This window comes from Microchirus variegatus, assembly GCF_963457635.1.
Source record: "Microchirus variegatus genome assembly, chromosome: 13".
In the NCBI taxonomy this organism is placed as follows: domain Eukaryota; kingdom Metazoa; phylum Chordata; class Actinopteri; order Pleuronectiformes; family Soleidae; genus Microchirus; species Microchirus variegatus.
In genome coordinates, this window is record NC_139814.1 from 16,505,042 (window position 1) to 16,518,812 (window position 13,771).

At 42.1% G+C, this 13,771-nt stretch overlaps 1 protein-coding gene across 1 annotated transcript; it reads right to left on the reverse strand.

Annotated features, from left to right (window-relative positions):
* Window positions 1-4,354: 4,354 nt before the first annotated feature.
* On the reverse strand, window positions 4,355-9,834 carry gpnmb (glycoprotein (transmembrane) nmb; the record flags this gene model as incomplete). The annotated part of the gene is made up of 12 exons (XM_083900127.1): window positions 9,724-9,834; window positions 8,686-8,841; window positions 8,444-8,605; window positions 7,795-7,968; window positions 7,542-7,703; window positions 7,097-7,420; window positions 6,884-6,943; window positions 6,467-6,667; window positions 5,666-5,771; window positions 5,010-5,230; window positions 4,598-4,688; window positions 4,355-4,502 (listed from the first exon to the last, which is right to left on the reverse strand). Exons 1-12 carry the CDS (start codon window positions 9,791-9,793, stop codon window positions 4,355-4,357), a joined length of 1,875 nt encoding a protein of 624 aa, XP_083756253.1. The 5' UTR covers window positions 9,794-9,834.
* Between the last annotated feature and the right edge of the window lie 3,937 nt (window positions 9,835-13,771).

The following is a 13,771-nucleotide window of genomic DNA, read 5'->3' on the forward strand; positions in this document are numbered from 1 at the left end:
AATTCCAGCGGAACCTAGAGGAACGGTGACCGAATCTGCCAGAAGACTCAACAGATGGACAGATGCAGCAGAGTCTGGGGGTGGGGGGGGGGGAAGACGAGGGGTCGTAACGCTCATCTCAGGGGTCAAAAAGGTTCTCGCCAACCAAAACATCCAACCCCTCCTTGTCTTAACTTGATGAACTGTCAAGTGCTAAGAGACGCCACGCCTCTTAAACTCCACCCACCTCAACTCTGCAGCTCTGTAAAAAAAAAAAGTACTTCTGAGGGCTCCCAACGTCGTCACCTGCCCTCACATGCACACACCCCCCTCGACTGCTCTCCTCCTCCTCCCCCTTTTTGTTTAAAAGAAAACAAACGTTTATTTTTTTTCTCACTAGAAACACAAAGAAGAAATAAGGATCCTCCCCCACCCCCCCTCCTATCACCCCCTTGGTGTGGTACTTCAAACCTGACGAGATGTTTTGGTTGACTTGAAATTTAGTTGACATTTAATTTCTTTTTTTCTCGATGGCGTTTAATTGGTTGATGAAGCTTTCTAATGAGTTTTCTGTGGAAAGGAAAAGGCATTGCTATCAAGGTCCAGGTTGGACTAACAGAGGTTTATTTGGGGGGGGGAGGCTGGCTCAGATGGGGTGGGCCATGTTTAGGGGAAAGATTGTCGTTTCAGGATAGGACCCTTAAAAGGGTGGATTATACTGGGCATCCTGCCTTTGTAATGATAGTGGCATTTTATAAATTCGGATGCATTTTATAGATAGACCTATATACATAGATGAATATATATTTAGAGGTGAGGGCAGCGCCACGGCGGACACGAAAAGAAATGGTGTCAAACTGCTGCTGCCCAGGAAAACCAATTTAATATGCATTTTACTTAACTACCTCAGGATCTAGTACCTCAGAAGAGAAAAATGATTATATATATATGAAAAAAAAATGTTCCTTTCTTTTTTTATTTTGCTTTTGTGGTATTTTGTATACTTTATAAAGCTGATAGTCTTTGAACATTTTTATTTTTTTAAGAAAATTTAAAATGTGGTCAGCTGCCAACTGACCTTGCTTTCAACTCTGGTGCTTTAGGTGGCATTGTACATGTGTATGTGTGACTTAAAGATATGACCCTGTACATAAAGTCTATTTGTACATAGCAGCGCTGGAGCAAGAGTTGGCGCCCCCTCAGCTGGTGGCTGACAGGAGTATCAAGAGAAAAAAATCGCCTCAGTTTTTTTTCCCCCCTGAGGGTCCACCATCTTCTGGAGAAAAAAAAAGAAGAAACAAACCTACAAAACAACTAAGACATGCAAATAATGCCAACCGTTCAAAAACGCAGCAATGCCATTTAGTTTTGGGATTGACGTTATTGGTAATGGTACTTTAGTTTGTCAGACAATTTTGGAGAGTCAGCAAAGTGTCCGTCTGTCTGTTTCTGCCATCTTCTTGACATTAATGTCTCAAGCAAAACAAGTCCAGGCCTGACCAGGTTTATTTTCATAGAACAAGCTTTGTCAGTTCAAAGTGGCTCTTGTAGCCAAAGTCGCTGTCAACATCATCGTTCACTGCGTATCGTGAAGGTAGGGGGAGTCGCACTGATAGATGCTTTTTTTTTTTTTTTTTTTTTTGCGCTTTAGGGAAAAAAATTATGTAAACAAAAAAAATGATGACCTTCCTCTGTAGGCCACAAAATGCAATGTGACATTTCAATTTGTTAATACAAGGGGAAAAAAATAAGCCCGGGAAAAAGGCACCAAATCTTTAATGAACCCAGACAAATGGGTAAGACTTAGAGGACGGAAATCCAACGTTTAACACAATTAATTGCATTTGTCTCTCTACGCCGAATGTAAATATACTGATTGTGGTAAAAGTACTTGAGCGTATCGATGCTTCCACAGTAGAACGCCGTCTACCTCAGCTGAGGGGGTGGGGTTTGTTGTGGCACTAGGCGCCCCCCCCTGCCCTGCCCTGCCCCCACTGAGCGCCAGCGCGCACTGATACCTCAGTCCCCCCGAACACTTCTTTAGACATGGGCGCGCCATCCTAACACCACGCTTAACTGAGGGGCACAAGTGATACTTAAAATGATCCCCGACCACCACCTGCTTTCTTCTGCCAAACCACCCTCCCTGCTCCCTTAACCGCTCCCCTTCCTCCTCCTCCCCAGTTTGTTTTGATCTACCTCTTTAGACACATATTTGAAGTAGAGGCATTCTTCTATTTGTTAGAATTTAGCCCCCCCGCCCTCTCTCTCCTTTTATGGGTCCCCACATATGAATGGAAACTTAAACTGAAATCATGTACTCTGTAGATTTGAGAATAATTGAAAGTGATCAAAATTCTTTTTGCCAGTGTTTTTTATATATATACTCCTTTTTTTTCTCGGCTTAATTGAAATCCTCAAATGGTATTTCTTTCTGCTTTCTATTTTTGGTGGTGTGGCTTATATGTATTTGAACTTTTGCTTGGGTTTTTTGTGAAAAAAAGGGTCAAATCACGTGTTTGATTTTGCATTCAATAGTTAAAATGATTAAAAAAAAAAAGAAAAAAAATTACAATCTTTTCCTTTAAAAATAGGGCCTGCCTTTTTGTTTTTGATTTGTAAGACTTCAAAATAGATACAAGTCCTGTCTTTTCTTTTCCCCTTTTGACTTTCATAGTTGCTACACTCACTCGCTGACTTGGTAGCCGTTTTCTTCTGTTAGCATTTCTTGGCTGTGTAATGTGGAACATCCTCTTGGATTGGGACAAATTTGAGGGACCGGGTCTTGGAGTTTTTTTTTTTATTATTTTATTTTATTTTTTGGAGAAACGTGATCTAACTTCAGCATGATATTTTTGCTCCTCCCCCACCTCTGCAACCATGCTTGTGCCCCTTCACCTCCCCTCACACACAGCTCCACTTGTCAAATGCCTCTGAATAAAAAAAAAACAAAAAAAAAAAACATTTGCATTGTGTTTTTATTTTTGCAAAGAGGCAAAACTATTTATTTAAATGTGGGCTTTCTACTTTATTAATGTCGGGAACTAACTGATGCTAATTTGGACCATTAAAGCTAGAGTAGGCAGGATGTCTTGAGGCTGATCCACAGGTCACAAAGCGGTTTGAGATCATGGCTGCCTCTTGGATGATGCAGATCACCCAGGTATAGACTGAATGTAAACATGAATGTGGTCTTCTGGTTAAGCCTCTAGATTTGTGATTTCACTGGCACAGAAAGTTAGTTTTTGAATTGACATATTCTCCCCATGTGTGTAGAGGGGTTTTCTCCAGGTTCTCTGGTTTCCTTACACAGTCCAAAAAAACATTCCATATGTTGGATTCCGCAAATTGGACGCTCTAAATTGACCTTAGGTGTGAATGTGAGAGTGGATGGTTGTTTGTCTCTGTGTCTCTGTGATGGACTGGCGTACTGTCCAGGGTGTATGTACCCTGCCTGTCGCCCTATGTCAGCTGAGATTGGCACAGTGACCGTCATGTGGAGGATTAAGCTGTAGATGATGGATGGATGGACCTTGTGGAAATGACCAGCTTTCAGTATCATATATTTGACTCTAAATGGGAATATAACTTGCACAATTGACATGTTCTATAGTAGACTAGAGATTGAGAGCAAGTCTTGAAGTAAATGTGTAGTTCGAACTGCTCTGTAATGGTCAGCTTCCTCTGACCTGAATCAGATTAACGCATTCTACTGATCGATGCTGATAGATTACTTTACTTAGTTATGGATTGACTATGGACTGAAACACAAAATGTTTTCCAAGAGTTAAAGTTTTTCTGAGCCATTTGTGGAACTGTTGGAGCGCAGACAATCATTTGATTTAATTTAGTTTTTCAAACACTGGGACTGTCCCCCCCCCCCACTTCAATATTCTGAAAAAGTTAGTTTAGGGTAAATGATCATAATCTCATTGTTCGTCTAATAACAGAAGTTTAATAGTAATGCAAAACTATTTGAATTAACAATTTGGCACAATAACTGACGCAAATACATCTGTGGGTTAGTTCACAATCTTTATTTAAGTCGCACGTTTTCAAGCTTTTTATTTTAATGACTTCATACTCACAGTATTATAAGGTCATAAAGTACAGTGTTAAGTGACATTTAACAACCTCGACAATAGCCTCCCAATCATGAACTGCTCTAGCATTCTCCATTTCATGCAGCCAACACAATTAAACGGAGACAAAAACAAGAAATAAGTACTATATTGCTAATAATTCTCCAAAGATGCAAATCTGTTCCTGCGATTGTAACTTTTGCGGTCATATATCTTCATTTATTTAAACTTTTTATTTGTAATGTTGCTTTTTTGCTGCAGAATAACTTTGGTGTATGTAGGCTCCCTGAAGCCTACACAGGGCGCCTCTCCATCAGTAGGTGACGGCTCTCCTCGCAGGGCGGGAACAGCGCCTCCCTCAGGCGGACCATGCGGTCTCCAGCGTGGCTGCAGGCGTCCTCTACTAGTGATCTACGAACAGGTCGGTAAACCTTGTGACGCCTGCGAGAGATGGGATAAAAAACAGTGTTATCTTCTGAAGGACTTATTGTCCTGATGCTGCAGGATGGACTGCTTTTGTCGTCATGACAACTCACTTGTAGATCAGATAGGCGAGGAACGCGAAGACGGCCACGAGCACAGCACTAGAGGAGAGCACCACCTCTGTGGTGTGAGATGTCCTGGAGACTGCAATGTACAGACAGCATTGATCTGAGTGAGTGTATGAAACTTCTCACAGTATCCTTCCACTTTGCTTTTACAATGTTAGAAGTAGCTTAATGGTCAAATTGGATTCCTGTCAAGAGCAACACCAAAAACTGTGAGAAATCGACTGCGAGTCCCCAGAAAATTCCATCTAAATCCTCCCTATACTTTTAAAGTTATACTGTTAACAAACAAACATTGCCTAAAACACAAATCTCCTTGGAAGATGCAAGAACAATAGTTAAGGATTTTTTTTTTTTTACATTGGATTTGAAGATAATTAATGTGTAATGTGGAACTAACCAGGTGCATCCTGGGACTTGTTGATGGTGACGGTGGTGCTGGCGAGGGCCAGGCTGCTGGAGTCCTCCAGCGTGATGTTGACGCAGTAAGTTCCGGGTTCCGGAAAGGTTCGCCTCAGGCGCACCTCGCATTCCGGTGAGGGCGGCACGTCGTCGCACATGATGTTTCGCACGTGAGTGCAGGTGGGGTCCGACACGATGGTGCAGGCTGAAGTTGGGATGCTGAGGATGACCAAACAATAACATATCTTAGATGTTAGATGCACTAACAAGTGGAGAAACAATGCCCTCATTTTTTACTTCAACAATTGACCACAGCTCTATGCTGAAGCAAAAATGCAATGTGTGTGCAAGTAAAAAGATTCTCCCTGTAGAGGTCTCCACAGTGGATCATCTGCCTCCATCTTGTCCTCTCCCTTGTGTCTTCTTCTGTCCTCATGTCCTCCTTATCCAAAACATTTCTCTGTTGTTCTCCTCTGTTCCTCCTGCTCTTGTACTACGACATATCTAGATTATTAATCTCTGCTTTCTGTCCTTTTCAGGCTTCCGTCCATTCCCCGTTGGTGGATTTGAGGATCAAACTGCCGAACACTGTGTAGCCCACACGTTTAACTGATAGTAAAATAGCATAAATAATAAAAATGATTAAATACTCACGCGCCCAGACACTTCACCAGGAAGCTGATGTCAGTTTTAGTCACTCTGGCAGCCAACACGTCCACAATGCGACTGTTTGCTTGGCTGCTGAGTTTGAACTTTGGCTCTGAGGAGAGTAGATGTATGCTTTTAGTGTAGTATTATTATTATTAGTTTAATTTTGTTTTTGTGTGATAACCTTTGACACATCACACACACACACACAAAACTGTCTCTTGTGGAACATCTCATTGACTCTTGAGGTCCCTCTAGTGGCCAAAGGTACCATTAACACTGAGGTACAGTTCAATGGACAGCCTGGGAGTGAATGAATGGAACTGTTTGTTGTAACAGCAAGACAACAAGGTCACTTGTCTTCTATTTTTGTCAACATGTTTCTGACCCCACCTTTAAAGCTGCAGTGCGCAACTTCTGGTGATTTTTGTTTTTGACGTTATGATACTGTAACATTATTTCTATGCTGTGTTTGTCATTTTTTATAAAAAAACAGGCTCTGTTAAACAATACTATCAGACCTGACTGAGGGAGCATTTGTGTGTATACACCAGCAGTGCAGAGGTGGGCGGGGACAAGAAGCTGGCGGAGATGATTTTACAATGGTTTGAATGAAATGGACATTTGTTTATATTGTTTATATATATAAGTTCCCTAATTCAGTTTTAAGCCATATTTATATAGGTGAGAATTTTAGAAAATTGGTCCGATGTCATGCTGCTGACCATCTCTGGAACTGTGCCTCCACTGTCCTGAACTGACCAAACTCTCTGTCTTCAGGTGACTGTGAAAGGGCCTCCAACCTACCGATAATGGTGATGTTACCCGTGAAGATCCCATAGGCGAATCGGAAACACTGGTTATTGTTGAGGCGTATGGTGCCCTGGAGCCAGGGCAGGGTGGCGGGGTCGAACTCTGAGGGCGTGCTGGTGGGAGGGAGGGGCTCCGTAGTCTGCAAACCTGGCGAGGCAGTGGAGGAGGGGAGGGGCTTCTTCGTGCTGGCTTGAGCTGAAACGGCAAACAAGTGGGAGCAACCATAAAGTGTCTGCGTCGAAACATGGATTATCCATACGCTAAACTGTCTTAATCGGGGTTCTTCAATCCTGGTCCTGGGGACCCACTGCCCTGCATGTTTTAGACATTTCCTTGCTCCAACACACCTGCAGTGAGTCCCCAGGTCCAGGATTGAAGAACCCAGGTCTAAATCACACAGTTAAACCTCACCTGTTGTGGACTGCGGCTTGACCGTGGCTGCATGAGTCCTGGGTGGAGGAGTGGGAGCTTCTGGAGTAAGAGAAGACAGGAATATACGGTGGATACAAGTGTCAAAGACGCCTATTGTGGAAGTACATTTAAAAACTGGCATAGAAATAATGAATGAAAATGGGTGTTTTTGACCATTTGGACTCTATAAACCAACTGTCCCCGACCCAGCACCTGTAGAAGGTGGTGACTTGGAGCTCCCTGCAGTTGTGGTGGCAGCAGCTGGTGGACATTCCACGGGGAACGCTGCCTCCACCACCAGCTTCACGGTCATGGTCCCCAGCGTGCTGTAGGCGTGCGTGGTCACGTCGCGGTGGGTCACCAGCTGGTTGCCGTCTCTGAAGTCCCAGATGTAGTCGATGGCCTCTGCGGTTTTCAGGTAGCCGCTGGGGTCGTGGAGCTGAACCTTGAAGACCACGTCCTCGCCTCGGAAGAAAATGTTCTCCGACTGGTTGACCGCGGCCTTCTGGGAGATGGTGACAGCCACGGGGATCTTATCTGAGGCAGTGATAGAGGATAGAGTTTTACCTGCGTTAGTGATTCCCAAACAAACTTCGAATTGTAACATCATCATGATTGAGTTGTAGTGTCTGATTTAACGTATTGTTTTTGTCGCCACCTGTGACGAAGAAGACGGCGTTGTCGGTGCTGAGCGGGCTGTACTTCCTGCGCTCACGTTTCCTGTAGACCAACACCTCCATGACCTCTGCCCCCAGTGGGATGTTGGTGGTGTTGAGGGTCAACGTGGAGGACGAGCCGTCGCATGTCTCGTAGTACTGGCCTGAGACGAAACGACGTGGGTGACGTGATGAGTGAAGAGAAAAGGAAAAAACAAAACCCCCACAGATTCTAGTCTTGTGTGAACATCTCACCCATCGTGTGCCACACGTAGACGTAGCTCTTGCGTCTCCAGTCGTTGCTCTGAGGGAAGGGCTTCCCGTCGGGGAAGACGTTGCATTTTGTTGCGTCCGTGCACTTTCCGAAGCCATAGTCGTCCAACCAGGAGGTCCAGTTGTACACGTAACCAGAAGGGACCTGGCCGTTAGCTGACACAAGAGAGGAAAGTTTGAGTTTATTATCTGAGAATGTGCACTTAAATCATTGAACTAGTCAAATGGGAACCATGTTTCCAGTGGGCGTAGCAGGCAGTTTTTTTTAGCCAAATGTCTCAAACACAATATTTAAAGTTTTTAGGACAATTTATGCCTTGATTCAATACTTCTAATAGTCATATGTTGATGTGATTGGATTATTTGCCAGATACTGGTGTGATGTAAAGTCCCTAATTTATTAATACAGTTATATAGAGTGATATCGGTCAATGTTGTGTATTGTTTTTGCTGCCACCAAGTGGCAAAAACAAATATCAAGTAAATTCACTTCATGAGTGTTTGCTATTTTCCTAGACTCATGTGATTGATTTGTTTTTTTAATTGTGTGCATGTTGCAGACACTGATGGGGCCTGATGTCATGTGATTTGCGGGGGGGGGCGTGGCCTGGCCTGGCTTTCTTGGCAGCACCTGAGGCCTCCAGCTCCATACCATCTTCACAGTGATCATCCCAGACAAGGTCTCCGTTCGCGTCCTCCTTCTGGCACGGAGGATACTCCAGTTTGGCAGTGAAGGAGATGGACGAGCCGTTCAGAGCCGGACTGTCGCTGGTCAGACGAACCTTGGGTTTACCTGTGCAGATAAGGCTTCTGATTAACATTATACTATACTGTATACTTTCTGAGGAACATGAAACATGACCCTATACTCACCTTTGTGGTGCATGAGCTCGTTTGGTTTGGGGTTCAGTGGTGGGTAGAGGTAATCGTCCCATGGGTTGGTGTCTGGATCCCAGCCAGGGATTGGTGGGATTGGAAAAGGAATCTTCCCTGCGACGTTGTGTTTGTGAGGGAACATTTCACTGTATGCTGGAAAGAGAGGGAGAGGGCACATTATCTATCATTCTATCTATCTATCTATCTATCTATCTATCTATCTATCTATCTATCTATCTATCTATCTATCTATCTATCTATCTATCTATCTATCTATCTATCTATCTATCTATCTATCTATCTATCTATCTATTCAGATATGAACAGTAGATGTAACAAATTCCATCTTTAATTGGATTAAAAAAGAAAAAAAAGACAAAAGTACATTTTGTGTAATCTGATTTCAGATAATCAGATTATGTCAAAGCGGAAACACCTTAAATATCAAATATGTAGTTTGACCTTCACACGAAAAAATGTTTTATTGTGGTTATCATTTCCCCCTCTCTGTTCTGTTGGATCTCAGTGCATTTGTCATATTGTACACCTCTATACTACACCTTTAAAATTATTTTCACCCATAGTGTGATTACAAAGAGAGATTATCCTTTTCTAAGTTTTTGTACTGAACAAAAAAACAATCTTGTTTTCTGTCTTTATAAGTGCCATTTTGTTTTATATCTTGATATTCAGTGATATTCCGTCAGACTGGAGAATGACACACAGTCAGAGCACACACGCCTTAATTAAACTCATGGGACTGCGAGTGCAGTGGAGCTGTTGACAGATAACAAAACACTGAAGGGGGAAAAAAAAAAGTTAAATGCCAAAAAGAATCATCAGTTGTGTATTTTTATATTTAGAAACTGCTGCACTCAGATATTTCAGTCAAAAACAATAATTTGATTAAAAACAGTCTTGTGATGCTTTTGAGTGAATGGTTAAATTCAATTGAGTCAATATTTAACATTTCTACATCATCTGCAGTATATCGTGTCATTTAGCTGAGCTTTAAAACATGTTTGCACAACTTACGTCTGCGTCCATCCACCTGATAAACAAAGAAGGCAAAGGCTAAAATAAAAATACACGACATGGCTTCCATTGTCCACTGTTCAGCAGAGGTAAAAGTACAAATCTCCTCCAAAAACGTCTCCTTTCCACACTTTCCAAATTCTGCACCCACGGAGCGTGTCCCCCTCTCTGTGTTCGTCCAGCTCGTGGATGACTGTCCTCTGCTGCTGTCCTGGTGTCCAGTAATTTAATCTGGGCTTCGCCGAGCGCACAAACATGTGATGTTTCCCTAACGAGACGCATCTCATCCCTCATTAGTTTCCTGAAACCTCATGAGAGATGAAATGACACACACACACACACATAACCTTCCCCTTTTACCCAAACTACACTTTGATACATAAAAAAGACATCTTTTAATACGAAAAATAGTTTATTCAAGTCATAATCTAAAGTTATTTACTTGCTTGACTTGTTTTAAAAAATGTGGGGAAGAATATTTCCCCCTTTAAACCAGATTTTCTTTTATATTAAATGTTTTGTTTGGTTACATACAATTGACAAATGTCCCCTCTAAAATATACAGTTAGATGTTAAATAAAGATGACAATATTGATGTCATAAATCGTATATTTTTCTTCTAATAATAATACTTTTGTGGCAGTTTCTGCTGCGTCACGGTGAGACGCAGCTCTGCGCGTAATTGTGCCAAATGCCGCACAAAAGCGGAAGGAGAGCGCCTGATGCCCATGGTCCCGCTCCTGCTCCACTCACGTTGTGTTCGTTTTCAGAATCAGCCCGCGATTAATCATGTGATCAAAGGCGTCGCTCGCGCGGCTTTTCTGCCGTCACGAGGAAAGTTTGATATCTGTATCAAATGGCTCCCAGAATTAAAAAAAAAAAAACAGTTCAATCAGTTCAAAAGTCGTGGCGTGACGAGCGTCAAATCACGAGTGTCTATTTCACAAATTGATACTGAGATGACTTTGAATATTTTTGTTTTGTTTGTTTTGGGGTTGTTGTTTTGTTTTGTTGTTGTTTTGACATTGAATTCAGATGAAAGTCGTGCTATAAACTGTTAAAAGACTGCAGCCAAGATATGTGGCAAATACAAGAGGTGACCATGAGCGTCCTTACGCACTGGATAATTAATAAATTACGCAATTGTTATGATAATAAAACGTTTACAAAGCCATACAGCTCATTATATTACATCCAGAATTTTTTTTACAAATATGCAGTAAAAGAGCAGATATCAAATAAAGATCTGATGTTCTTTTCTTAAATTTTCAGTAATTTTTCACCTCACATGAGTGGAATTGTTGAACGTGACTGCTCTACTTAAAGCCCGTTCACTCCATCTCCATGGCAACTGAGCAAAAGCGCAGCACAAACGACGGCTTAGGATAATAGGTGATACATTATCATGAAATTATGGGGAAAAAAACACATTTGAAAAAGGAAAGAAAAACATGAGTGAAGCGCATGCAGTGCTGGTCATTGTCCTGTAGAGGGAAGCACCTCTGCGCTGCTGCCTGCTCCTCACACAGTCTGCTGTCATGCTGAGAGAAAGTTCATGACTCTTTTCTCATGATTTAGGAGCAGAAGGCATGTTGTTTTATTGGCCAAAAACTCAAATTCCACCTTTCAATACTTTTTTAAAAGGCAAAAATCTATCTATCTATCTATCTATCTATCTATCTATCTATCTATCTATCTATCTATCTATCTATCTATCTATCTATCTATCTATCTATCTATCTATCTATCTATCTATCTATCTATCTATCTATCTATCTATCTATCTATCTATCTATCTATCTATCTAACTGTCTGTCTGTCTGTTTCTCACAACTTTAAGGTTTTTTGTAAGGGTTACCATTTGGTTTTAAGGTGTTGTTCTGATTGTTAAGCATTATGTAAAGGTCTGCACTAAGTCTGCTGTACAAGAATGTGTGTGTGCAAAGTGCATTTGTGCCCTCTTTAGGACCTCTTCTGACTCCTGGAGACCAGAAGCTCATCTCTGAGGGAGCCGGTTAAGTTTAGAGCTCAGATTTGAATTGTGGTTAGGTTAAGGTTAGAGGGTTAGGTATTAACTGGTTGTGGTTAAAGTTATAGGGACAAGGCTGTCCAAATGAATCAATGTGTCAATGTGGTGCTGTAAGAAGAAGAAGAGAGACTGAGTGAGGGATGCATGCAAGCGAGTGCTTGTCGTGCCTTCTCATTACTCCCTGGCTTCTGGTCAGATGGTGGAATGCAGGCACATTCCCGGGAAAGTGGCCTGGACCTTCTCTCTCTCTCTCTCTATGTGTGTGTGCGTGTGTGCGTGCATATGTGTGTGTCCGTGTTCTTTTGGTGTCTGAAAATGTGCTGGCAGAGGAGACTCCAGTCCCAGTGCGTGTGTGTTTTGGCTGCAGCACGGAACATATGGGAGTGTTCAGGGGTGCAGCTCTGGAAAAACATGAAAAACCTTTTTCCTTTTTAAAAAAACAAAACATCTTACAATCATTTTCACACAAAAACACAAGGAGTCAGAAGCCGGTCAACTCTTTGTGTCTCTGAACTTTGAATCCTCTCTTTCTTTGCCACCCTCTCTCTCTCTCCACCCTTGTTCTCTTTCTTGTCCTCTTTATGTTCTTTCATCCTCTTGCTCTGTCCCTCACAGGTGACCCTCCCCCACCCCTGTCCTCAGCACTGTACGCTGTAATCATCGTCTTTAGAAGACACCCTGCTCTGTCATTCTGATCTGAGGGGAGGAGAGTGTCTTTTTGTGTGTGTGTGTGTGTGTGTGTGTGTGTGTGTGTGTGTGTGTGTGAGCTACAAACACAACCCACTCACTCAAACACAAGCACTGTCACACTGCCACACCAGCACCAGGACACGGTGCAGTCATCTAAACTGCAGCCAAAGTGACTCCAAAGCTCCACTATGTCCTGGAAGAAAGTGTTCAAGAGGGATTTGGTCAATAAAATATTAATGTTAACCTTCTGTTGGTCGATGTCATGACAAGAACTTGGACTTTCCAGCTGCTGCTGGATCTAATTTGACTCCAATTTCAAACTTGACCTCTGCGTTATAAGACAAAAATGTAGTGAATCTGGAATATCAGCTACTGTGCGCTGTCTGGAGGCCAAATAAAGGAAAAAAAGCAATAAAAGACAGTAAAAGTAAGAAAACAACAGATTAAATATTGGTCCGATACTGGTTAAAATCACTGCATATGCTCATATACAACAACAATGCTCAATTAAAACGTGTATAAAGGTCCCAAATTGCATTTAAATATGAATTGCAGTATATTTTTGTACAGTAATTGTGTTCAATAGGCCTATGATGAGTCACTGATCTGTATAAATATGTAAATAACGTTTTTTTTTAAAAATTAATTTTATAACGCTTTACACTCTCTAATGAGTATTATTATTATTATTATTATTACTATTATAGAATTAGTATTAGTACAATATTTAGTAGTTTTTCATGACAGGGTGCCCTTTTTGCCCCACTTCCCCCCCTGTCCCCCTTAGGTCTGTGCGCACCACTGCTCCAAACTCCACTGTCCCAGAAAAACCTGAGATCCTGAGGTTGCCAAGATCTGCTCCGGAGATTCCTCGGAACTTCCAGGCCATGAGACAAAGAGGCTCACAGCCAGCTGGACACACAGACAAAGAGACGGAGAGACACATGGAGAGAGAGAGCGTATTTGATGTGTGACGCATGACAGAGAAACTGGAGGAAATGTAAAAAAAACGGTCTCATTCCACAGCAATGTGCTGTTATTTATAACGCACTCTTGCTGCGGTTGGGGAAAACATACAGTTTTGATGCCATTTCTACAATAAAAAAAACTACTTATATAACTCACTTTGACAGAAATGCAGCTTTAAACCAGTTTGTTTACTGTGCATCACAGAGGAGTGACCCTTAAATTGGTCTAAGTTGTTGCAGAAATGTCACCACAGGACTGTGAGCTCGCTCAGATCTTTGAGCAGGTGTAGACGCAGGTGGATGCGTCAGGTGTTGTTTTTTTTTTCTTTTCTTCTCCAGCTGTTGTTTGTGAGCTCAGATT